Source organism: Pholis gunnellus, assembly GCF_910591455.1.
Source record: "Pholis gunnellus genome assembly, chromosome: 17".
Classification (NCBI taxonomy): Eukaryota; Metazoa; Chordata; class Actinopteri; order Perciformes; family Pholidae; genus Pholis; species Pholis gunnellus.
Genome location: NC_136544.1, coordinates 13,812,253 through 13,832,155, shown reverse-complemented (window position 1 = coordinate 13,832,155; position 19,903 = coordinate 13,812,253). Strand labels below are relative to the sequence as shown.

At 42.6% G+C, this 19,903-nt stretch overlaps 1 protein-coding gene across 1 annotated transcript in view; it reads left to right on the top strand.

The window, feature by feature from the left end:
- The window catches only part of fam20ca (FAM20C golgi associated secretory pathway kinase a), a 34,651-nt gene extending 14,968 nt beyond the window's left edge, over positions 1 to 19,683 (top strand). The window contains exons 4-10 of the mRNA XM_079178184.1: positions 13,372 to 13,464; positions 15,297 to 15,412; positions 16,476 to 16,656; positions 16,792 to 16,901; positions 17,043 to 17,124; positions 17,388 to 17,447; positions 18,533 to 19,683. Coding sequence (XP_079034310.1) covers positions 13,372 to 13,464; positions 15,297 to 15,412; positions 16,476 to 16,656; positions 16,792 to 16,901; positions 17,043 to 17,124; positions 17,388 to 17,447; positions 18,533 to 18,791 — 901 coding nt within the window. The 3' untranslated portion in view covers positions 18,792 to 19,683. The remainder of the gene's footprint in view (positions 1 to 13,371; positions 13,465 to 15,296; positions 15,413 to 16,475; positions 16,657 to 16,791; positions 16,902 to 17,042; positions 17,125 to 17,387; positions 17,448 to 18,532) is intronic.
- Positions 19,684 to 19,903: the final 220 nt, after the last annotated feature.

Here is a 19,903-nt window from a genome sequence, read left to right as displayed (position 1 = left end):
TGTGTGTGTGTGTGTGTGTGTGTGTGTGTGTGTGTGTGTGTAGTTCTGAGTTAATGGCAATGACCCCAATCATCAGCAGTCGTACCTCAGTGTCCCATCTTATTACAAAAGAATGTGCCACATCATGTCAGTTTCCATTCTTTCTTACAACCTGGGTTATTTTTCTGTAGTTCTGGTCATCACTGCTATGATTTGTAACAATCTAGTTCTGGACATGGAGTTCAATAGATGAGATGAGAAACTTATTGAAATTGGAGGTCTTTAGTGTAGATCTTGCAAACAGATTTACTGGTTACATTTTTACCATCATTGTGTTTGTACAGTTTGTATGAGAAATATTAAAGGAATAGTTCGCAGTAGCGAGAATAATCTGCTCAATGACTTTCTGCGGTCCTGTTTTTACAGTTTCTAGGCAACCCGCAGATACTCCAGGAAGTAACTGATCCTGTCCAGGAACTAGCCTGGGCCAGAACAAAACCACAACATCTCATTTGTACACGTCGTTTTTTTTGTCCATATTAAACAAAAGATATATAACATTTTCATCTGTGAGCTTCAGAGGTGCTGGTAGGTAGTTTGTGTTAACTTTGAACAGAGCCAGGCTAGCTCTTTCATTCTGTTTCCAGTCTTTATGCTAAGCTAACCAATCTTTTAAATGTACAGTAAGTATGTCTATTTTTTATTTATTTTTAAAACAATCAGCTACAATCAGCTGAAAGGATGGATATTTGATGACTAGATCAAGAAGTGAGTTAATTCTTCAAGCCACAAGTGTTGCTTCTGATATGTCAAAACGCAGACCGGTGTATGTGTGTGTTGTTGTGCATTTGTGTCCATGCCTGTGGCTGTGTGGTTGGGACCAGTGCATGTCTGCTCCTCTGTGTTACTCCACATCCAAGTGAATCACATTCTTGCAGTTGTGCATGCTTGTTGTGGTTCCTGGATCTGTTTTTCTCACTGCTTTGTGTGGTTATGTTGCTCAGCCATCCTAACATATAATTATAGCCTAAAATACTGTATGGGGGGAAAGCTTCCCGCTGGAATGTTGCTGCCGCATTTGTCTGGAATGCTAAAAATTAATTTCCCTCCAGGAGCTGAATTCTAGACATCTCAAACGACAATCTCTTTTTATGAGGCGAGGAAAGCGGGCCAAACCTTGACTTGTGATATATTATTGTACCTTCAGCAGGAGTTTCTGCTGAAATTACACAAAATGTCCCAGATCGTAAACGAGTACTCAGGAACGCTGCATTAGCTTGAAGGGAATTTTCAAAGGATAATTGTCATTTAAGTGCTTTGGTGAATCCACCATCTGCAATTAAGACCTTGCATTTTATCAATTTACCCTGACAAGTTAGACAACAACTTGCTGTGTGACATAAAATCTTGCTAATGGCCCTGATGTTTTTTAAATTTGTGTCTCTCTCAGTGGCTATAATGAGGATAATTGTTTGGGCTTCGACAGATCAGAAGGGGAGGATTCTTCTTGTTTTCCTTACAGCAGTCTGAAAATGACAGAGCACACATGCCTCATTGTTAGTCTGTCACTAAATCAACTGTTGCCCGTTAACAATGGGACCACACGCACTGCACCAGCCTTTACAACTGAGCTCAGTCATTAGATAACGACTTTTCCCAGGTAGATCCATCACAGTCCGCCTGAATGTCTCCTCAGGTCGAATGAATGAAACAGCAGTTCTTTAACAGAGAGACAAAGGGAGAGCATTGTGGCTCTGAAACTTTGGCCTATTGTGATAACATGCACAGAGGTTAATATATCTATTGTGGGCCAGGCTCTTACATGTCTAAGCCTGTCCAATGCAAGGTGGCAATTAGGCTATGTGCGACTCCCTTATCCCCCCGACAGAGGCCAGTGGAAGGGGTAGGAGAATGCAATCATTGTCTACCAATTAAACCAGTGGAGGGTTCTGCCTTGCTTTGCCCATTGTCAGGGCAGGATGTGGGAGGGGCTGCTGTCGCCAGGTCTGGTATCACCGGGCCACCCGATCCAGGGGCTTGCCTGGGTCACCCCTCCCCTCCCACTCTACTTTTTACAGCTCTGGGCAGCAGGGATGCAAACAGAAGAGCCTCTGTGTTGGAGGTGCAGGGAGACTCCCATTCAGTGTTGCTGCTGATTGGAAGATTGTTTGCAAAAAGGAGTGCTATTGGAACCTCTGGGTTTCACGAATGTGTCTGGCTGGTGGCGCTGTAGGAAAAGTCAGGGGATCACCAAAATCAGCAGTCCTTACGCTTTGGGATCCACAAATGTCTTTACAAATTGTCTCGAAGTTCTATCTTGCCCCTCTTTGTGAGGTATATGCACCAACCACACATCATCATTACAAGATGATGAATTGGGACACGGTCTGCAGTGACATTAAAGGTCACATTACACACACACGATGATGCATGGACCTCATGATACGCTGTATGACCAGTAATAGTGAAGAGAATATATATCTGCTCTCAGATTCGTGCCTTTTTACATTTGAGCCACTGTTTCATTTGGCCTCTTCTCATTATGAGCATCACTTAGTGAACTGGAATAAGTGCTGTGGTGTATCTTTAGACTGATGTCTTTGATAGATACTGAATGTACATCAATTTGTCAGAAAGGTATACTTGGTTGTAGTGAGAAGTCTCCTCCTTATTCCTTTCACATATAAATTAACTCTATATACCCTGAAGTGCGCTGGACTCGTTCCATCCCATTTAGCAGTTACACAAGGATAAATGCAACCCGTGGAACTGTTTTTCCAGCGGTTTCACCACTTCCTCCTTCACCGCCATCACCCACTCGTGACCACAATGACATCTCTCAGCCACCACTTAGCCTCTGATAGATGGTTTCTATTTAGGAAACGGCATCTGACCGCAAACCACTGAGCACAACAAGACTGTTGACAGGCCTAAATAGAAAAGTTCAGCTGTGGGAGAAGCGAAGCACAAACATCCATCCCTCGATTTGGGGGCCTCGCCCGCAAAATATCTTTCTGGAAAGACTCTTTTTGATTGCTTTCTTTGGTTCGAGGTATCAAAGTTTTTGAGTTTTATGCAGTTAGGTTTCACTCGGTGGTGTGGAATGCATTTTGGGACGGTGAGGAGAAGCGGCGTTGGAAATAACTGACAGCTTGCTAAAATGTGGCTGTTCCCTCTCTGAGCTGAACGTGGTGATGGACAAACTTCAAGAGCTTTCAGCGCTGAGCAGAACAGGTTGTCACGACTACCCCAAAGCCTCTCAGGTAATTATTAAACACATTCATTAGGGAGCTAAAAACAAAAGACAGCACTACTAAATCAAATGGAATTCTGTCATCAGTCATGCGCTGTTGGAACATGGCATTTTAACAAGACTCACATCGGACTAATTAGGGTAAAAGTCTTCAGAGATAATCAAAAATAAACGACAGCCTCTGTGGATCTGCCGCTGTGTGCTAACGCTACGTGTGTGGCCATGTGTGTGTGTGTGTGTGTTCATGTTTGTATCTGACAGTTTTCATCTGCGTTTGTGGTTTGTCCACGTTCTGTTTAATAAGTATACACAGATGGGGAAGGGAGCGATTGGCCCGCAGCCACGTTGCCCTTGAAGGAAAAGGAAATCAGAAGGAGGGAGGTGAGAGGAGGCAAAAGAAAAAGGGGGAAAGTGATGGAGATGTGTTTGTGGAGACATGGCTGACTGATTTATACCCAGGGAACCTTAAGGATGCACACACTGCCTGAGGAAGGGCAGAGAGAGATCATTATGGGAGCAGTAAAGATATCTGACATGCAGCAGGTGATATTAACCATGGTTTTCAACATTTGGGAGAGAGAGTGTGTATGAGTCAGTTTGTGTGTGTGTGTGTGTGTTTTTCTTATCTTTGGGTCAACATAATAGGATTGTCTTTTCCCCCCCGAACAGATGGGTAGAGATAAAGGATGTCCACAATGCTCACTCACAATCCAATTAACTTTTCTTGGCTCAAACCGTACAGAAACCCTCCGTGTCCTGGCTGAGAGTGGTGCGTGTGTGCGTTGGGGCGGTGGGTCTGGGAAATTAATGCTTCCCAGGATTTAACATAATTTGCTGTAATTGCTGTTTGCTGTTCAGCAACTACTTAGCAATAATCAAATAAATCGTAATGGCCTGTACCACAGGCTAGCTTGGAGGATGGACCTGCGTGCAAAGCCTCTCAGTAAAGATTCTCAGTTTATGGATGATTTATATGGTTTGGCAGGTATTCCAGTCTCCTCTTCCTCAGCACTCATTCTGGCGCACTCATCTGCCAATTTCCACTCGGGGAATCTGCTTTGAATTTTATCTGAAGAGGAGAACATGATTGTATTTATGCCCTGGTCAGAGATTTATTTGTGTCCTTTTTTAACCTCAAATTTATTTTACGACTAAAGAGAAAACATGCAGCTGTCCTAGAAGCAGAGCATTGCTCCAGCTTTGGCAGCATCCACCCTTTAATTTACCCTTGTTGTTTTTCAGACGACGGGCAAATGCCGAGAACAATCAGAGGGAACTGAGACTGAGGAGGGAAAGTGTAGCTGCTTTCAGTATCTTTTCCCAAATCCTCCTCAGTCTGAGTGGAGAGACTACGTTGTGCTAGACCTGCAGTTTCTGCAGTTTACTGACACGCTCAGACTGGGACTTTCTTTCCCCCTCCTCATCAGCTTCAGCTTACATGTCATGCTGAATACCAGCGCTTGTTACTCAGTCCCTGTGAGATGAAGACTCATGGTAATGCCCATTGATTTTGTGTGCGTGCTGAAACAGAAAACTTGCACGCACACACACATACATACAGGGAAAGCTCTTAAAATCCCCATTGATCCCTACAGGCGGAGAGCTATCGAGTTTGTTTTCATTATGAAAGTGATGTCGGCTTTTGCGGACTTTTGTTGATCTTATGTTGCCTCTGTAAGAACAGAAATGTCAAGGTGGGAGCCGTCTTTGACTTTTTCCCACATTATGTAGTTTGACACCCCCCTCCCTTATCTCCTCCTCCCTCCTTCTCTCCCTCCTTCTGGAGCTGTGAGGGATAGAGACAACTGGCAGAGGCTTTCTGGAGGCATTTCCTGCTGGAATAGGTCGTACAGGGACTGTGCTCCTCTGTGTAGTAGGGCCTTCTTCTACATCATGAATGCTCTTTGTGACACTCTTGGGTGTGAAATTTGTTAACAACAATCCACTGCATTCTTGCATTCCCAGTGAATCTTTACATGCATCATTTATATGGTGGATAACCTGGTTAGGATGTTCAGTTTGGTATTGCTGTCAAATTTTGGAGACTTTTTTTGGAAACAGGTGGTTGGCCTTTAAAAAAAAAAAAAATCCTGTTTCTGGTATTTATGTAGAAAAATAAACTGAGGAAAAGCTTCAGGATAGAATCACATTCTGTCAGCATGCAGCGCCAACGCACACATTTTTAAGCTTATTGTTCTAAGCATCCCCAAGCTTGCACATTTTGACATCTAACCGCTGTTGACCCAAGAATACCCTTGATGTTTGTGTATGTTCTGCATAATTCATAGTTCGTATTCAGTGCAAAGCCTGTCATGAATTGCGCACCCTGTGAAGGATTGCCTCAGACTTGTGCTATTGAAAGCGGTTAATCCTCTGCGGATGGATATGTAAATATAAATGGCTCTGTGTTGCTTTTGATTGTTGAGGATAAACTGTTTGTTGTGTGTGATGGTGTGGGAGAGAAGGGAGACAAACCATAAGCATAAAGACCTGTCCCATTCTTCAAGTATATATAATCCCCTTAGTGAACACACACTCCGCACACATTGCATACATGAAAACAGCCGTATTATTCCAGCATATGAACCTACAGTATACATGCACATAACTGCCATGCTGCACCATCAACACTGTTTTAATCATTCATTTCTGTGGATTTGCGTCACTCTTTTTCACCTCACGCTGCTACGCATATGAGTGATAGATTTGTCAGAAAATGTTAGATGCTGGTTGGCACGTCAGAGTATTTGTGAGATGTGGGGAGTGTTTGATTCTGCCAAAGCAAAGTCAGCTCTAGTTCCAGCTTGCCGAAGGAATTCGTTTTTTTAAGTCATTTGGGGTTATTTTATGGCTTCTCTGTCTCTCTCCCACCCTCCTTGATTTTACTTGACAAGACATAACCACTAATGCAAATGCTGCACGGCTTCAGTTTATCATACGAGCCCAACAGGCAGATGAATTTCAGCCCAGTTGAGAAGTGACCTCGGTCTGCTGAAACGTCTTGCTGGCCTTGTGTCACCCCCTTGGGATCCAACTCCTTCAAACCGCCGCCAACCCTCTTTCCTTGCACAAAGTGTTCATGTTCTCTGCATTTCGCTTACATCCATCGGTACCAAAGCTCAAAGCTTCAGCTATAGTCTGATGAAAGTCCGTCAGGTTGGAGTAATGTTACGTTCTGCAATGCAAATGTCCCCTTGTGCCAAGTATTCTCTTCAGATGCCTCTCACGTACATGAAGCTGTAGTTACTGACTTTATATTTGAGGCCAAGCTCAAAATATTACAACAAGCATGAAACGTCATTTCCATGGTGAGCATGGAATACATTCAGTACATGCATCCATTCAATATATTTACATTTAATTCACCAGACACAAACAAAATCTATAGGCTGCTGCTGTTATATATATATGTAAAAAGTGTGAAATATTCATGGCACAAAATGATACATGTCTTTTTTTGTTTTTTTTAATGAAATTTTTTAACAATGCTGCCTAAAATAATGTTTTCTATTTGTTTTGTTGCTGTGAAAAAGTCCTTCTACTGTTAAGCTCTTGTCATGTCACAACAACTGTGTGACTTTGAGTGAATGAAATGCAATTGAATCAAACATTTAGTCTATTGATATCAGAGAGCTGCTGTTCGCTCGCACTTCTCACCGAAAGCCCCCAGTGAATACGCTTATCTAGTAACAAGCCAAACACTTATTTTTGACATGGAAAAGCATTAATGCATTTACTCAAATGTGGCTTTGTGAAAATGAAAATAAGCAGTGATACTAATAAGATTTCCAGGTTTTCTTTTTCTCACACAAATTCCAAGTGCATTCAGGACTCAGGGGAGCCCGTTAAGATGATTGTAGGGAAGGGATCCCAAAAGCCCACATATAATTCTGCAGCTTTGCATTAGGTCTTTACAGTGATTTCAGGTCTTTAAACACTGAGCTCTGTGGAGTGATATGCCCAGGGGAACACGACTGAATATGTCACACTTGTCAATTAACGCCAGCAGAGAAGGGGGGAAAAAAAAGAAAGTTTGTAGCCATTTCAGAAATAGCTCTAAGAGCAATGTAGAGCAGAGTAGAAGGAAGTGAGATTCAGCCTCACAGCTGCAACTTGGGGAATTATTTGATACGTACACAATCCTACATGTTGACCAGGCATTAGGGATTTTCTGAAAATCCTGACAACATTACTGAACTCTAATCAGCCAAATGGACTTCACACTGACTCTCCAGCTGCACCAACATCCCAGACACTTTAATAATATCCTCGCAAAGCCAGACAAAATGAAGGTCAGCAAACACAATCATTTGTAAATTGAGATTTAGCATTTACTCAACAGTTGACCCGAGTCGCACTGGACCAATCTGGGTGTGTAGACGACGGCATGACTTGCAAAACCTGGACTTCATTAACAACTATTTAAAGCCTCCTCTCCACAGAAAAAAAAAAGTGTTTTGCTGATTGTCAATTCACTCGGATGTTTGAGCTTCACTGTACAGAATGACGTACGAGCAGAGTTTGACACTAGAAGTTTCCACATTCAGCTGCTGAAGGGGGAAAGTTTATCTGTGTTCATTTTGAATCTGCGGACGTATACGAGCAGGATTTTGTGTCATTACGAGTTTAGAGCCAATCGATCAAAGTCCAGTATGTAACTTACACAAATGTGATTTTTAAACATGAAACCAGCAGGAGACTTCTTGTTTTTGTCTGTTAAAATTCTAAAATGATCGAAATTTGCATATATATTCTGGATAACGTTCTGTGGAATAAATATATTAGAAATAAATCATTATTCAAGAAGGGGATCTGTAAAATGAGGTGTAAGTTGTAAACTGAGTGCAATTGCTTATCTTATTTATTTATTGTCACAATGTTTGTTTTTTATTTCTCACTGTGAAAGAGAGAACTGTCAGTCATCTATTTTACTCTCCCGAGCAAAGTGCTTGATAAACATTTCCAGACAAAAATAAATGGAGAGAAATTGTGGGCAGGGATTGTGAAATTATTAGTCTATTTATGTAGTACTGTACTCTGTCGTTTTATTGTATTTACACTAATCCCCCTCCCGGCATTAAAGGGTTTTCAGTCACTGACAATCATATTTTGATCAGAGCTTTCAATGTTCATATTTTGAAGTTGAGCTCCTGTTGTAGTGCCTGATCCCCAACCTATAGTCACACAGTATCTTTGGTGTTTTATCTCCAGCGCTCTGTGCAGTCTGCATACACAGAGGGTAGTTGGAGAGCAGCAGGGATTTGCAGAGCCATAAGCCATGGTCTGATCCCTGACATATACAGACAGGGACTCCCAGCCATCTGGCCAGATGAGACAGTTGGAGAGGCACACTCTCTCTCTTTGACTCTCGATCGTGACTCAACATGACTCCACACGCACACCGAGACAATTTACACTAGCTCTGAGGGTTTCTGTAATCTCAAGGGTTTGCCGCAGAGCTCTGGTGGTCACAGATAGTGACCTAGCCCACAGCCACGCAGCTTCCCTCAAAGCCGTACATTTAGATTTCAAATTCAAGTTTTCCGTTTCGTGTCTGCAGGTTATATTATGGACAGAAGGTCAGACAGCCAAGAAAGACTAAAGGAACTGGAGATAATTGGGAGGAAAGGAATAAGAGAGATTAAACTGTTAGAGAAGATATAGAGAACAGAACACTCTGGGTGACTTTTTAAGAGAAGGTCGGGTTACAGTGGCTTTCTTTGTAATTTACAGCTTTGTGGCATATACAGTAACACGTTTGTACGCAAGTAAAGATTTACTTTTGAATGCGTCTCAATGTAAAGCCTTAAACTACGTTAATCTGGAGATGTAATTGTCACATTGAATTTGATTGATAGCCCCGGTGTGCACAGGTATGGTGAAAGGATATTGTAATTGTAGAACTGCACCAACACACCAAACGTTTCCTGCATCTGGAGGGTTTTTAAAAAAAAAGAATAGACATCAAGTAGACAGTTGTTTGCACCTTGTTTGACTGCAGGTGGATTACATTTCTCCATCCTGGGAGTATTTGACCATAAGACCACCACTAATGTTTTTTATGAACAGGCCCCTGTAGTGTTGCATGTTAGCACACATGCTGCGATGCATACCCTCGAGAACAATGGTGACGGGGTGCACGTTTCTGCCGACTATAAAGGGTTGAAATGTATATTTACAGTTGGTGGCAATGCAGGGCCATGAAATGTAGCAGTAGTGAAGAAGAATACAAACTAATGTGGTGTTCAATGCAGCTGTAAAAACGTTTAAAATAAATGTAACGCCTTTAGATTGAACACATGTATTTGGTGAGGAACACTGAATATGAAAAACATGTTTGTTTACAATGAGAAGCTGGAGATATTAAAACATTTATACGATTATTTATATAAGATATTAAATGCATTCAAATAATCAGTAACTCGTAAATCTTGCTAATCAAAACTCGGTGTCGCTGCAAGCAAACATGAGCGTTATCGGTGTCCTGTTATTAAATGTTAGTCCACACCGTCCAGTCAATCAGAACTGAGGATTCTCAGTGGCTATCTACCCCTACCAACATGTCATTTATGATGCATTTCCTTCAAAATGGTGCTGAATGTATAAATCATATACTCTTATTTTAATGACTCATATCTTGAATGCACATAATTCATGTAACTACATCCCTCCCCAGTGCACCCTTCTCTGATAAAAGATCAATCAACAGATAATTGCTCCTCTACACCTACACATACTAAATACTTTATGCAGCAGAAAGGTGATAATCTTGGTCTGCCTTCATATCAATGCCACGCTCACTCTCCCAGCTCATGAGTATCTAATAACTTTGAAACTGAAGCACTGACTGAGGCCATCATCCATCTTTTTCTCATGCGTTCGTATGATAATATCGTCCATACTGCTTCCCACACATGCAGATATCTTGCCTTTCCCTCCTGGCGGCGCCTCACCCTGCGTGTTGAAAAGAGCCGAGGCTAGAACACAACTTGTGTAACACTGATTTGAAATTCAATCGAGACAGCTACCTCGGGTCCCTGGGACATTTCTTAGATCCCGCTCCGATACAGTTGCTGGAGGAAGCTAAGACGCGTGGAGGAAAATAAAGAGGAATCAGCAAACACAGAGTCAGGAATACACACAAAATGTATAAATACACTCACAGCATGTTGCTGCTTGCAGGTGTAAACACAAGCACGTACACACACACAGCTCTCTCTGATACTTCTGCATGTATTGCTGCTGACAGACAAGCACCCTCTGACACAAATCACCAGGCTGAAGAGGTTTTATCTTGCAATCTTTTATCTGGTCGGCCATCCCTCCACCTGTCTGTCACCTTGAGATGTGATGTGAGCACTCTACAAGGTGCCATTTACCTAAGAGTGTCCTGGATGTATTGCACTAATCACTCGTTTTTCTACAAAACACTCACACGCAAAAAAAAAACCCACTCTCAGCAGACTATTCCTCAGGAGAGAAGGAATACCACTTTCCTAGTGTCAAGAGGAAGGGAACATGTATATATATTTATACTTTGGTGAAATTTGTTTTGTAAACAATAATGTTGGGGAAAATTGGTTATGAGAGAGAAGAGCAAGAGAAGGAATGACAGACACACGGACATGAGTACAGTAAAGGAATAAGTGAAAGAAAAAAGAAGCTGCTGGATGCTATACAGTATAATTGGTGTTAAATAGGGTCGGGCTGGCAAGAGGCAATTTGCAGAAAAGTACTCCCCAAGTCTTCTTAGCCCCACACACACACACACACACACAGAGGACTGAGGGTCAGACATAGACAAAGACGCCTGTCAGTGGGGGGGCTGAAATCTGCTGTGGATTACAAATAGATGACAGATCTGCCATGTACCCTTTCTGTCTCACTCTCTCGTTCTCTACGTTGGATCAGTAGCAAGATGCCATTACAGCGGTAGGGAATATATATTTTGTATGATTTGTTTATATATGTGCTGTCACAACTTTAGGCCAGAGATCCAATCGTTTTAATTAAAAGATCGTGTGCGCATGATGGCTGCGTCCATTTGGAGCGTCGGTTGTTCAAGTCCTCGGAAATGACGGCCCTCGTGTCCGCAAGATGCAACACACACACGATGGGTAGAGTGTAGGAGCAGGATGGCGATGTGACCGGGTCAGGGGTCAGTACGCACGAGCACACGCATGAGTACGCACATTCAGGGCTTTCTGCCAGAATGCTGTGTGTGCCCCCCCCCCTCCCTCTCCTATCCCTCTAATACAACCCTCCACTGTGCAGGTCTCAGCTCATGAAAGAGCATTAAAACTGCCGATTCAACACAAATTGAGTTCACATAGGCAAGCAGTTCAGCTTCCTCACCTCACACACGCACACTGCTGAAGATTCTGCTGAACTACAGGACGTTTTCTGTACCCTAATCACACTCTACTTCAGTTAAAGCACCTTTTATTGTCAAGGACACTCATTCATAAAGGCTGTGTGTGTGCGTGTGTGTCCGTATTTGAGTGTGTGTGTGTGTGTGTGTGTTCTTGTGCAATGGCTTTTCACATCACAAACCTGCAATTGCCGTACATTTGAAATTCTAAGCTTCTTCCCTGACAGGAAATTGCGTTTTACATCTTGGTGACCATGGCAACCAAAGCCTGAAGTGACTGTGAGTCAGGTTTATGTTACACATTCTCCAAAGCGTAAAGTGCAATCAGGGAAGAAGAAAAAAAAAAAATCATACACGGTGGAATAGTTTGGAAGAAACGGCATCATTATATAGCAACCGTCTGAAGGCAGACAAGCTTCAACTTCAGTCTCTCACGTTCCTTTTCACTGACTTTCTGTGGAGAGTTACTTTGTATGAGTTTTTGTTATTGTGAAGAAAGCCTCCATTTCACGTCTCAGTGTTCAAACTTCAATGTCTTTGTGCCACTGAGCCTTTTTTTAGCAACACTGATTACCAACCCACGATAAGGTGCTCTGATAAAAAGGCATATTTGAGTGATAACGAGGTGCGTCACAGGTGCTCTGAGTGCTCTGGCTCATAAGGTCACCTTTTAAAAGCAAGGGCTCTCGCTTCCTTTTATTCCAACCCTCTTCATCGACACAGTATCTTCCATCGCCTGCCCCTGGAACCTGAAAAAAAAAAAAAAACACCATTAGTCCCCTCCTTTGCTCTGGGTGAGAAAGAAGAGATCACAATAGCAGCAGTTGATTTATGGGTAAATGGCTGCTTCCTTGACGTGCGAAAGAATAGGACATGTTGGCTTCTGTTGTCAGAGAAAATTGAGGGAGAAGGAAATAGTGCACCCTGAGGTCCAATGCACACTAATGTAGGGGCGGAGGGGCGGAGCAGGAGGGGGTACATTAAGTGGCATCTTGGAGTAAATGTGCCCGTGTGTGAGGTTTAGCTGAATCTGTGCGAGCAGAGCAGGCTGATGTCAGGTGTGTAGGCATGTGTGTGCGAAAGAAAGAGAAAGCCAGTGTGCGAATGTGGAGAGATGATTTCCTCCTGCCAGACGAGCGAGCAGATAGACGGGCAGACACAAAGAGGCTTCCAGCAGTTCCTGACTCAGATCCATGGCTTGGTTGGCAGGGATTCACATCTCCTGGTTGTCTGTGTGTGTGTGTGTGTGTGTTTGTGTTTGCTCGGAGGAACTGCAGGATGTGAGCAAGACTCTCATCCAGCTTGTCCACATAGACTTTGGTCTGTCCTAGAAAGGGATGCAGACGCTGAGATGAGTTTCACCTCGCAGGAGACACAAATCCAATGAAAGCTGAGGAGATCGGTGTGGAGAGGAGCAGAAATGACTCAATTCAAATGACGGCATACTTAACATTGAAACACACACAATCATATAGAGATATTATTTTGAATCACCTTACTGATGCCTTTGTTTATAACATCATCCCATTTCTGATAAGTCAGTTCTCAAGCGGCAAAGCACACATTGTATGAATTCACATCTTTCTCATCTTTCAGCCCCCGATTTGAACAGATCTTCTTCAGTTTAGGGCGGATGTAAATGTAGAAATGTTCATTCTTATCCTGTCTCCTCTAGTTACTCTTATCTACAGTTTAGAAACGAAAGGCCTTGATTGAAAATGATCCTGCTGATGTTATGTTTAACGTTCTCTTAACCGCTGTGTTTCAGGCAAACTCGGGAGCAGGAAACCCCTCCGGACTTCTTCTACTTCTCCGACTTTGAGAGGCACAACGCTGAGATCGCCGCTTTTCACTTGGACAGGTGAGGTTTTAACCCTGTTGTGTTGAGATCTCTTTGTGACTCGTCTTGTTTCCTGTCCAAGCGCGTTTTTCAAATCATCCTTCACGGGTCCGTTCCAGGAAGAATGACCGGTCGCACATGTCCGTCCGCACAAACAGCACCACCGTTCATACACTAGAGGTGCGCCTCAATGGACTTAAGCTGTGAAAATCTGAATGGGATCCGATTTGGTACATGAGGGATTTGATAACACACCGAGCACTGGGATCATCTCCTTTACTTGCTGCTGAGTATATTGATTTCCACATGATCCTTTAATTCTACAGACTTCAGCTGACAAGGTAATAAAAAAAAAAAAAAACTCAACAGAGAGAAGACTCAAACGCGATAGTTTGGGATTGTGGGGGAGGAGGATTAATGGTGCGCAGATCGTCTTGAGGTCTGCTGAGGCCGTTATAATTACCTCGCACACTATCACAAATACACACTCTGTTTGATGAGGTCAGCGACATTTGTTTGCGTGGGCGGGAGGATGGAGCCAAACAGGAAATGGCAGGCGCACCATTACCACCAGGACATGGTTTTAGAGCTGGGGGGCTGTTTTTAGATTGCATGCACCATGCGGGGTTGCCTATGAATTTAAGACTGTATATATCCTGAAGATTTAAGGTAAATCGGGGGTGTTTTACCGTCTGTTCTTCGCCATCTGTATTTATCATCTTCAAGAACTCATTGTGACTCAGGGGTGTGTAATAGGTAGAGTGCACACAAATAGAAGCTTGAGTGTGCTCTTACAGGCAAATACACACACACACACACACACACACACACACACACAGGTGCTCCTTTGTCACCAGGGCCCCGACATGACGGTGCAGTTTGCAGCTCCTGAATGCGCTCCTCTGTAGGCTAAAGTTTCGCCAACTCTGTTCCATTTGGCCGGTCTGTCTGTGTGTGCGCCTGCTCCCAGGAGGCTTAGCTTCAGTCTCAAACGGGTCAGGGTCATTTGGACAGCAAACATACAGTGAGGTGGGCTAAAGAGGGGCTGAATAGGTATAGTGTTCAGACATAAGAGCGAAAGAAAAGAATGAGAGAGAGAGAGAGAGAGAGAGAGAGAGAGAGAGATGGAGACAGACAGGAAGCACAAGAGTTTGAGACCATAAAGTGTAGAATTAACTCAAGCATCTAAATATAGATTAGAGGGTTCGGGTGTATTTGTCTGTGTATGAGTGTGTGTTGGTGGGACAGATGGGAGGTAGACAAACACACCTTTTTTTCCCCTTGTTTTGACGCGGATGTTGGTAGTCAATAAATGCTGCTGTAAAGATAATTATTATTAAACATCTTGTGTGCTGCGATGATCCAGATCAGGTCTGGATTGTGAACCACTAAAAATGATTCTTCTGTCAAGAAAAAGTATCCTGATGTCTCGCTTTCTCTTTGAGAGGTCTTCATTTCGAGAATAATGGACGTATGCGGAGCACACGAATATCCTGTTGTTGTGAGCATTAATAGAGAGACAATGCAGGCAGGAAAGGTGCAGAAATCTAGAGCACTGGGTCAGAGCAGCTCACAAAGACAGCGTCGGTGCTCGGTGTTCATGGCTCTGCTGGTTGGCTGGGGACGCTCTAAAAATCTGCACCGCCTGACCTGGAGGCTGAAGATCTTTTGTTGCTGAATCTGTTCAGTTTAAAGTTTAAAACATTGTGTAAAACGGTACAAATGGAGATCTGACTTTCCAGTCTGCAATTGTGGCAATCCTGATATCATAGGTATCCATCAAATGCACTTTATTTTAGATGTTAAATGCATTTAATCGCGACCTTTCTTTACACGTTTCTCTCTTTCTTTAGGATCCTTGACTTCCGGCGAGTGCCCCCAGTGGCAGGGCGACTTGTCAACATGACAATGGAGATCAGGGATGTGACGCGTGACAAGAAGCTGTGGAGGACCTTCTTCATCTCACCAGGTAGGAACTCTGCCAGCGTCTGTGCTGCTTGGCACAACGACGCTGGCTAGTTGGCTGCATGAGCCATACTTAAGGGGCCGAGCACCGAACAACTCTGGCTTCACTTGTAAGACGCTGCAGCTTTAAGTGAACTGGATTATTTATAATCAGTGGGGTATGTTTCTGTAGTTGAGGGTATTCTGGGTTTGTTTGTCCTGGTCTGCTCCTCAAGGCAGTGCAAATGGTAAGAATGTGGGGTTGCTTGTGTGGGGATGGAGAAAGCCATAGCCAAAAGTTAACACCGGGTGGCACTGTAAACCAGCGTATTCTCAAAAGTTCTACACAGTTCAGCCTTATATATACATACGCATCCATAAATACACATCCGTATAAAACCACTCAATAAAACAAACAAAAAATTGAAAAAACGACTCATTCCAGACACAAATCATCTGTCATTCTCTTTTTGTTGCTGGATTACATCATGTTTTACAGTGATTGACTCATTCAGAGTACAGGCCAAGTCAAATTGTGTGTCAAATGAAGGCATATTACGCTAAGCCGGTCATTTGTCACATATATGTCAGGATGCTGCAAAGAACATCACAAACAAATCATTGGTCAACATTAAAGTCACAACTTAAGCAGCTGTTTTGCTGAGTTTGGCTGACAAGTTTCTGAATGAGAGGATAGATATATAAATGAAGACATTTGTTTGAACATTTTACATGTCTTTGATCATTATTACACAATTAACACAAATAAAATATAATATGCGAATTAAATGCTTTCCGTATTTTGAGCAGCCAGTTTGATCTGTAGTCACATCCTCTCAGTAGGAGGACATGGTATAGGATGGCCAGGTTCTCTTGGATTGTAATGTACCCTCTTTGCTGGGTCAGCACTCTGTGACCTGTGTTAAACCCTGCACCTGAGATAACAAAACCTCCACCACCCTGATAGTTCACTGCTCTTTTCTCCTCAATGTCTCCATGTTTGCTTCCTCATTCATATTCAGCCACGGCGCTTCCTCTTCGACACCATTTCTAAATCAGTGTGTTTTTGTTTCTTTTTTCCTCCTCAGCCAACAACATCTGCTTCTACGGCGAGTGCTCGTACTACTGCTCCACCGAGCACGCTCTGTGCGGTAAACCGGACCAGATCGAAGGCTCGCTGGCAGCCTTCCTGCCGGACCTGAACCTGGCCAAACGCAAGACATGGAGAAACCCCTGGAGACGCTCCTACCACAAACGCAAGAAAGCAGAGTAAAGAAACGACACATTCATGCATCTGCCAGCACACGGCTTGCCCTCCGAGTCAGGGTTTCCACTCTGCTGATTACTATGACTAAACATGGATGCGATGTTTTTTTAAACATGTCTTTTTTAATGCGTTCTCAGGTGGGAGGTGGACCAAGATTACTGTGACGAGGTTAAGCAGACTCCTCCGTATGACCGGGGCACTCGACTGCTGGACGTCATGGATATGACCATCTTTGACTTCTTAATGGGTAAGAGGAGAATTGGGTATGACATCACATATAAATATGTCGTATTTACATATTAACCAATGGCATGTGTATGTCTCTTTTTATGTTAATTAACTACAGTGTCCTCACATTTTCTCACCACGTTGCTCTCTCCTTGTTCAGGTAACATGGACCGACATCATTATGAAACTTTCGAGAAATTTGGAAATGACACCTTCATCATTCACCTGGACAACGGAAGAGGGTAAAGACACTCTGCCTTAACATCCGTAAAACATTTGATCCACTGATCCACTGAATTAAATCAGTTAATTAAACATTGCCATTGCAAATTCTGAGGTATTAATAGATTGATTCATTAAAATGTACTGTATCGACACACTTTAAATATTTCTCATGAAGCTCAAGAAGCGGCATCAGAATGAATGAAGCGACAGGATGAATAGCAACGTCTGACATGTTTGTGATGATTTCTTCCATTTTTGATCTTTATTCTCTCCCTTGTAGTTTTGGAAAACACTCACATGATGAGCTGTCCATTCTGGTTCCTCTCAGCCAGTGCTGCAGGTCAGACTTTTGGTTGTTTTGTGAAATTGGTGTATTGGCTCTGAAAACAATGCTCCTACAGGATGTAACACTTTAGTTTTTTAACAACTCGTGGCAGTTGCTTTAGCACCACCCCAAAGACAAAGTGTTTAGCACCTCTACTACACCTCGTGCATCTGCAGCTAAAATGAGATTCCAGATTAATGTTGTAATGCATTCACCCTTGTGTTGCCTTAAGGGTAAAAAAAAATAACCCGACCTTGTGCTTAACAGCAGAGAAAACCTCCTTATGAGCCTTTCACAAAAAAAATCGCAGTTAAAAATTCAACCAGATTGAACTTTGGGCACAGCGCTTGGCGAGGGTGTGTGAAAATGGGTTTTAGAGTGCAGCGGCGCCGTTGCTGCTTCCTGTGTTAAAGGTCCATAAATCATATTTTTCAACTTGCTGACTTTTGCTAAAGTGACCATAACATTAGAAAAAATGAAACATTGTGTTTTATATTTCCGTGAAAGCTGTACACCACCAGCGTACAAAGATTAGTTTAGGGTCATTTTTAACCCAGCAGTTATAAAATCATTTATACACCACAAAAAAACAAAGTTTTCTTGAGCTTGGCCCCTCCATACATCTGTTAAGCACACAGACTTGTATACTGTCCTATATGTGCTAATTATAGTTAATTGTCCAATATATAAGAATATATAACTATGTTGTCAAGTAACTACAAGACTGTTATTGTTTCCCTTCAGTTTTTCTGAACTGTGAAGAGGGAAAACCCAGATATTCACAAAGTTGATGAAATGAAAAAATAGATCTGGGGTTTAAATGCCAATTTAGCTGCTTTATTTTAGGGGTTTAGCAGGGGTTTAATTAAGACCACACGGGGGTTAATATGAGGCATCCTGGAGGCCTAGTGGTTAAGATTCCTTAAACCTAATGTTCCCAGTTCCTGTCTGTATCTCTACTTGCATCTATCGATTACGGCAAAAAGGGCAAGAAAGATACACTATTGTATGTCTTGTAATGTCATCATAGTAGGAAGAAATACAGCAATATTAGATAGTAGAGTTTAATTTAAAATAACCTCTTTAATTACCCTTTCCAGGCTGAGGAAATCGACTTACCTGCGTCTCCAGCTGCTGGCCAAAGAGGAGTACCAGCTGAGCTCCCTGATGGAGGAGTCCCTGCTCCGTGACCGACTGTCCCCGATCCTCATCCAGCGTCACCTCCAGGCCTTGGACCGCAGGCTCCGGCTGGTGCTGCAGGTCCTGGCCGGCTGCATAGAGAAAGAAGGTTACGTTAATGTTGTTGAGGAAGATCTCGTCGGGGACACAGCCACCCACAGGAGCCCAGGCCACAGGTAGTGAGGGCGAGACTCTTAAGGTGACAGGAACCACCATTGACACATGAACAATGGACCAGGTCTGTGGCTGTTCGACCAATGGGATCGCACCAAAAGTCCCACTTCTGACATCAAGCTGAATTCAGTGAATTCCAAGACTTGCCATCATTGCCTCTCTAAAAACTGCTGTTGAGTGTGTTTATAAAGAAGGAACTGACCACAGATGCCATGAAAGACTGTGCTCACACAGAGGCTTTGTATTAATTAGATACAGATGTATTTTTGTTGTATGGGACAGACAGGAACTACTGCTGTGTTCTGATTGTGTCTGTTTGTTTTGAATATGGAGGGTATCAGTTTGTTTTCTGTGTTTTATTACATCAAGTACATAACCAAATGAGAACGCACTCTGACTGGGGCAGCATATGGCCAGACAAAAAGCTTTATCAGTTATTTACGATGTATGAAAAGGTTGAGAAAAAGTGTGAAAGGTTTTTATTTTCTCTTTGTAAAACATGTTAGGCCTGGGACAAACCACCTACAACCAGGAGAATAAGAGTTACAAAACAGTGTGTTCTCTTTGCTAACTTCCTAAGCTCTTTTGTCTTGGCACAGACCGATTGAAAATGTTATCACATACTTCTGAACAGCATAAATCTGAGTGCAAGTATATTTGTAGTTCAAACAGTACATTCACTTTGCCTTATTCTGATTTGTATCTCTTTTTTAAAGCCCTTCCCCCCCCCCCCCATCTCCCTTGCAAGTCTAGCTTGCGCAACATGCAGTACAACAGCACAACACGAAAATGGTATTTTCCAAACCAAAAATAATGCAAAGAGACCAGTGTGCTGGTTCATTGATATGGTCATTTCATTCAAATTCAGCACTATTATTAAATGAAGACCTGAAACATCCAGAGTTGTCTGTTATGGTATTGTTTTACAAATAATGCATTGCAAAATGTTACAGTTTGTATGTTGCAGTTGTTATGAGATTTCATGTCCAAATGACTATTTATTGTTGTGTCACAAAGAATCAGAGCGGTTTAATAAACTCTATGTTATGTTGCTTTATATTTTGGGATATATTTACAGACGTTACCTTAGCATTTTGGATGCTATTTAAATTCTAATT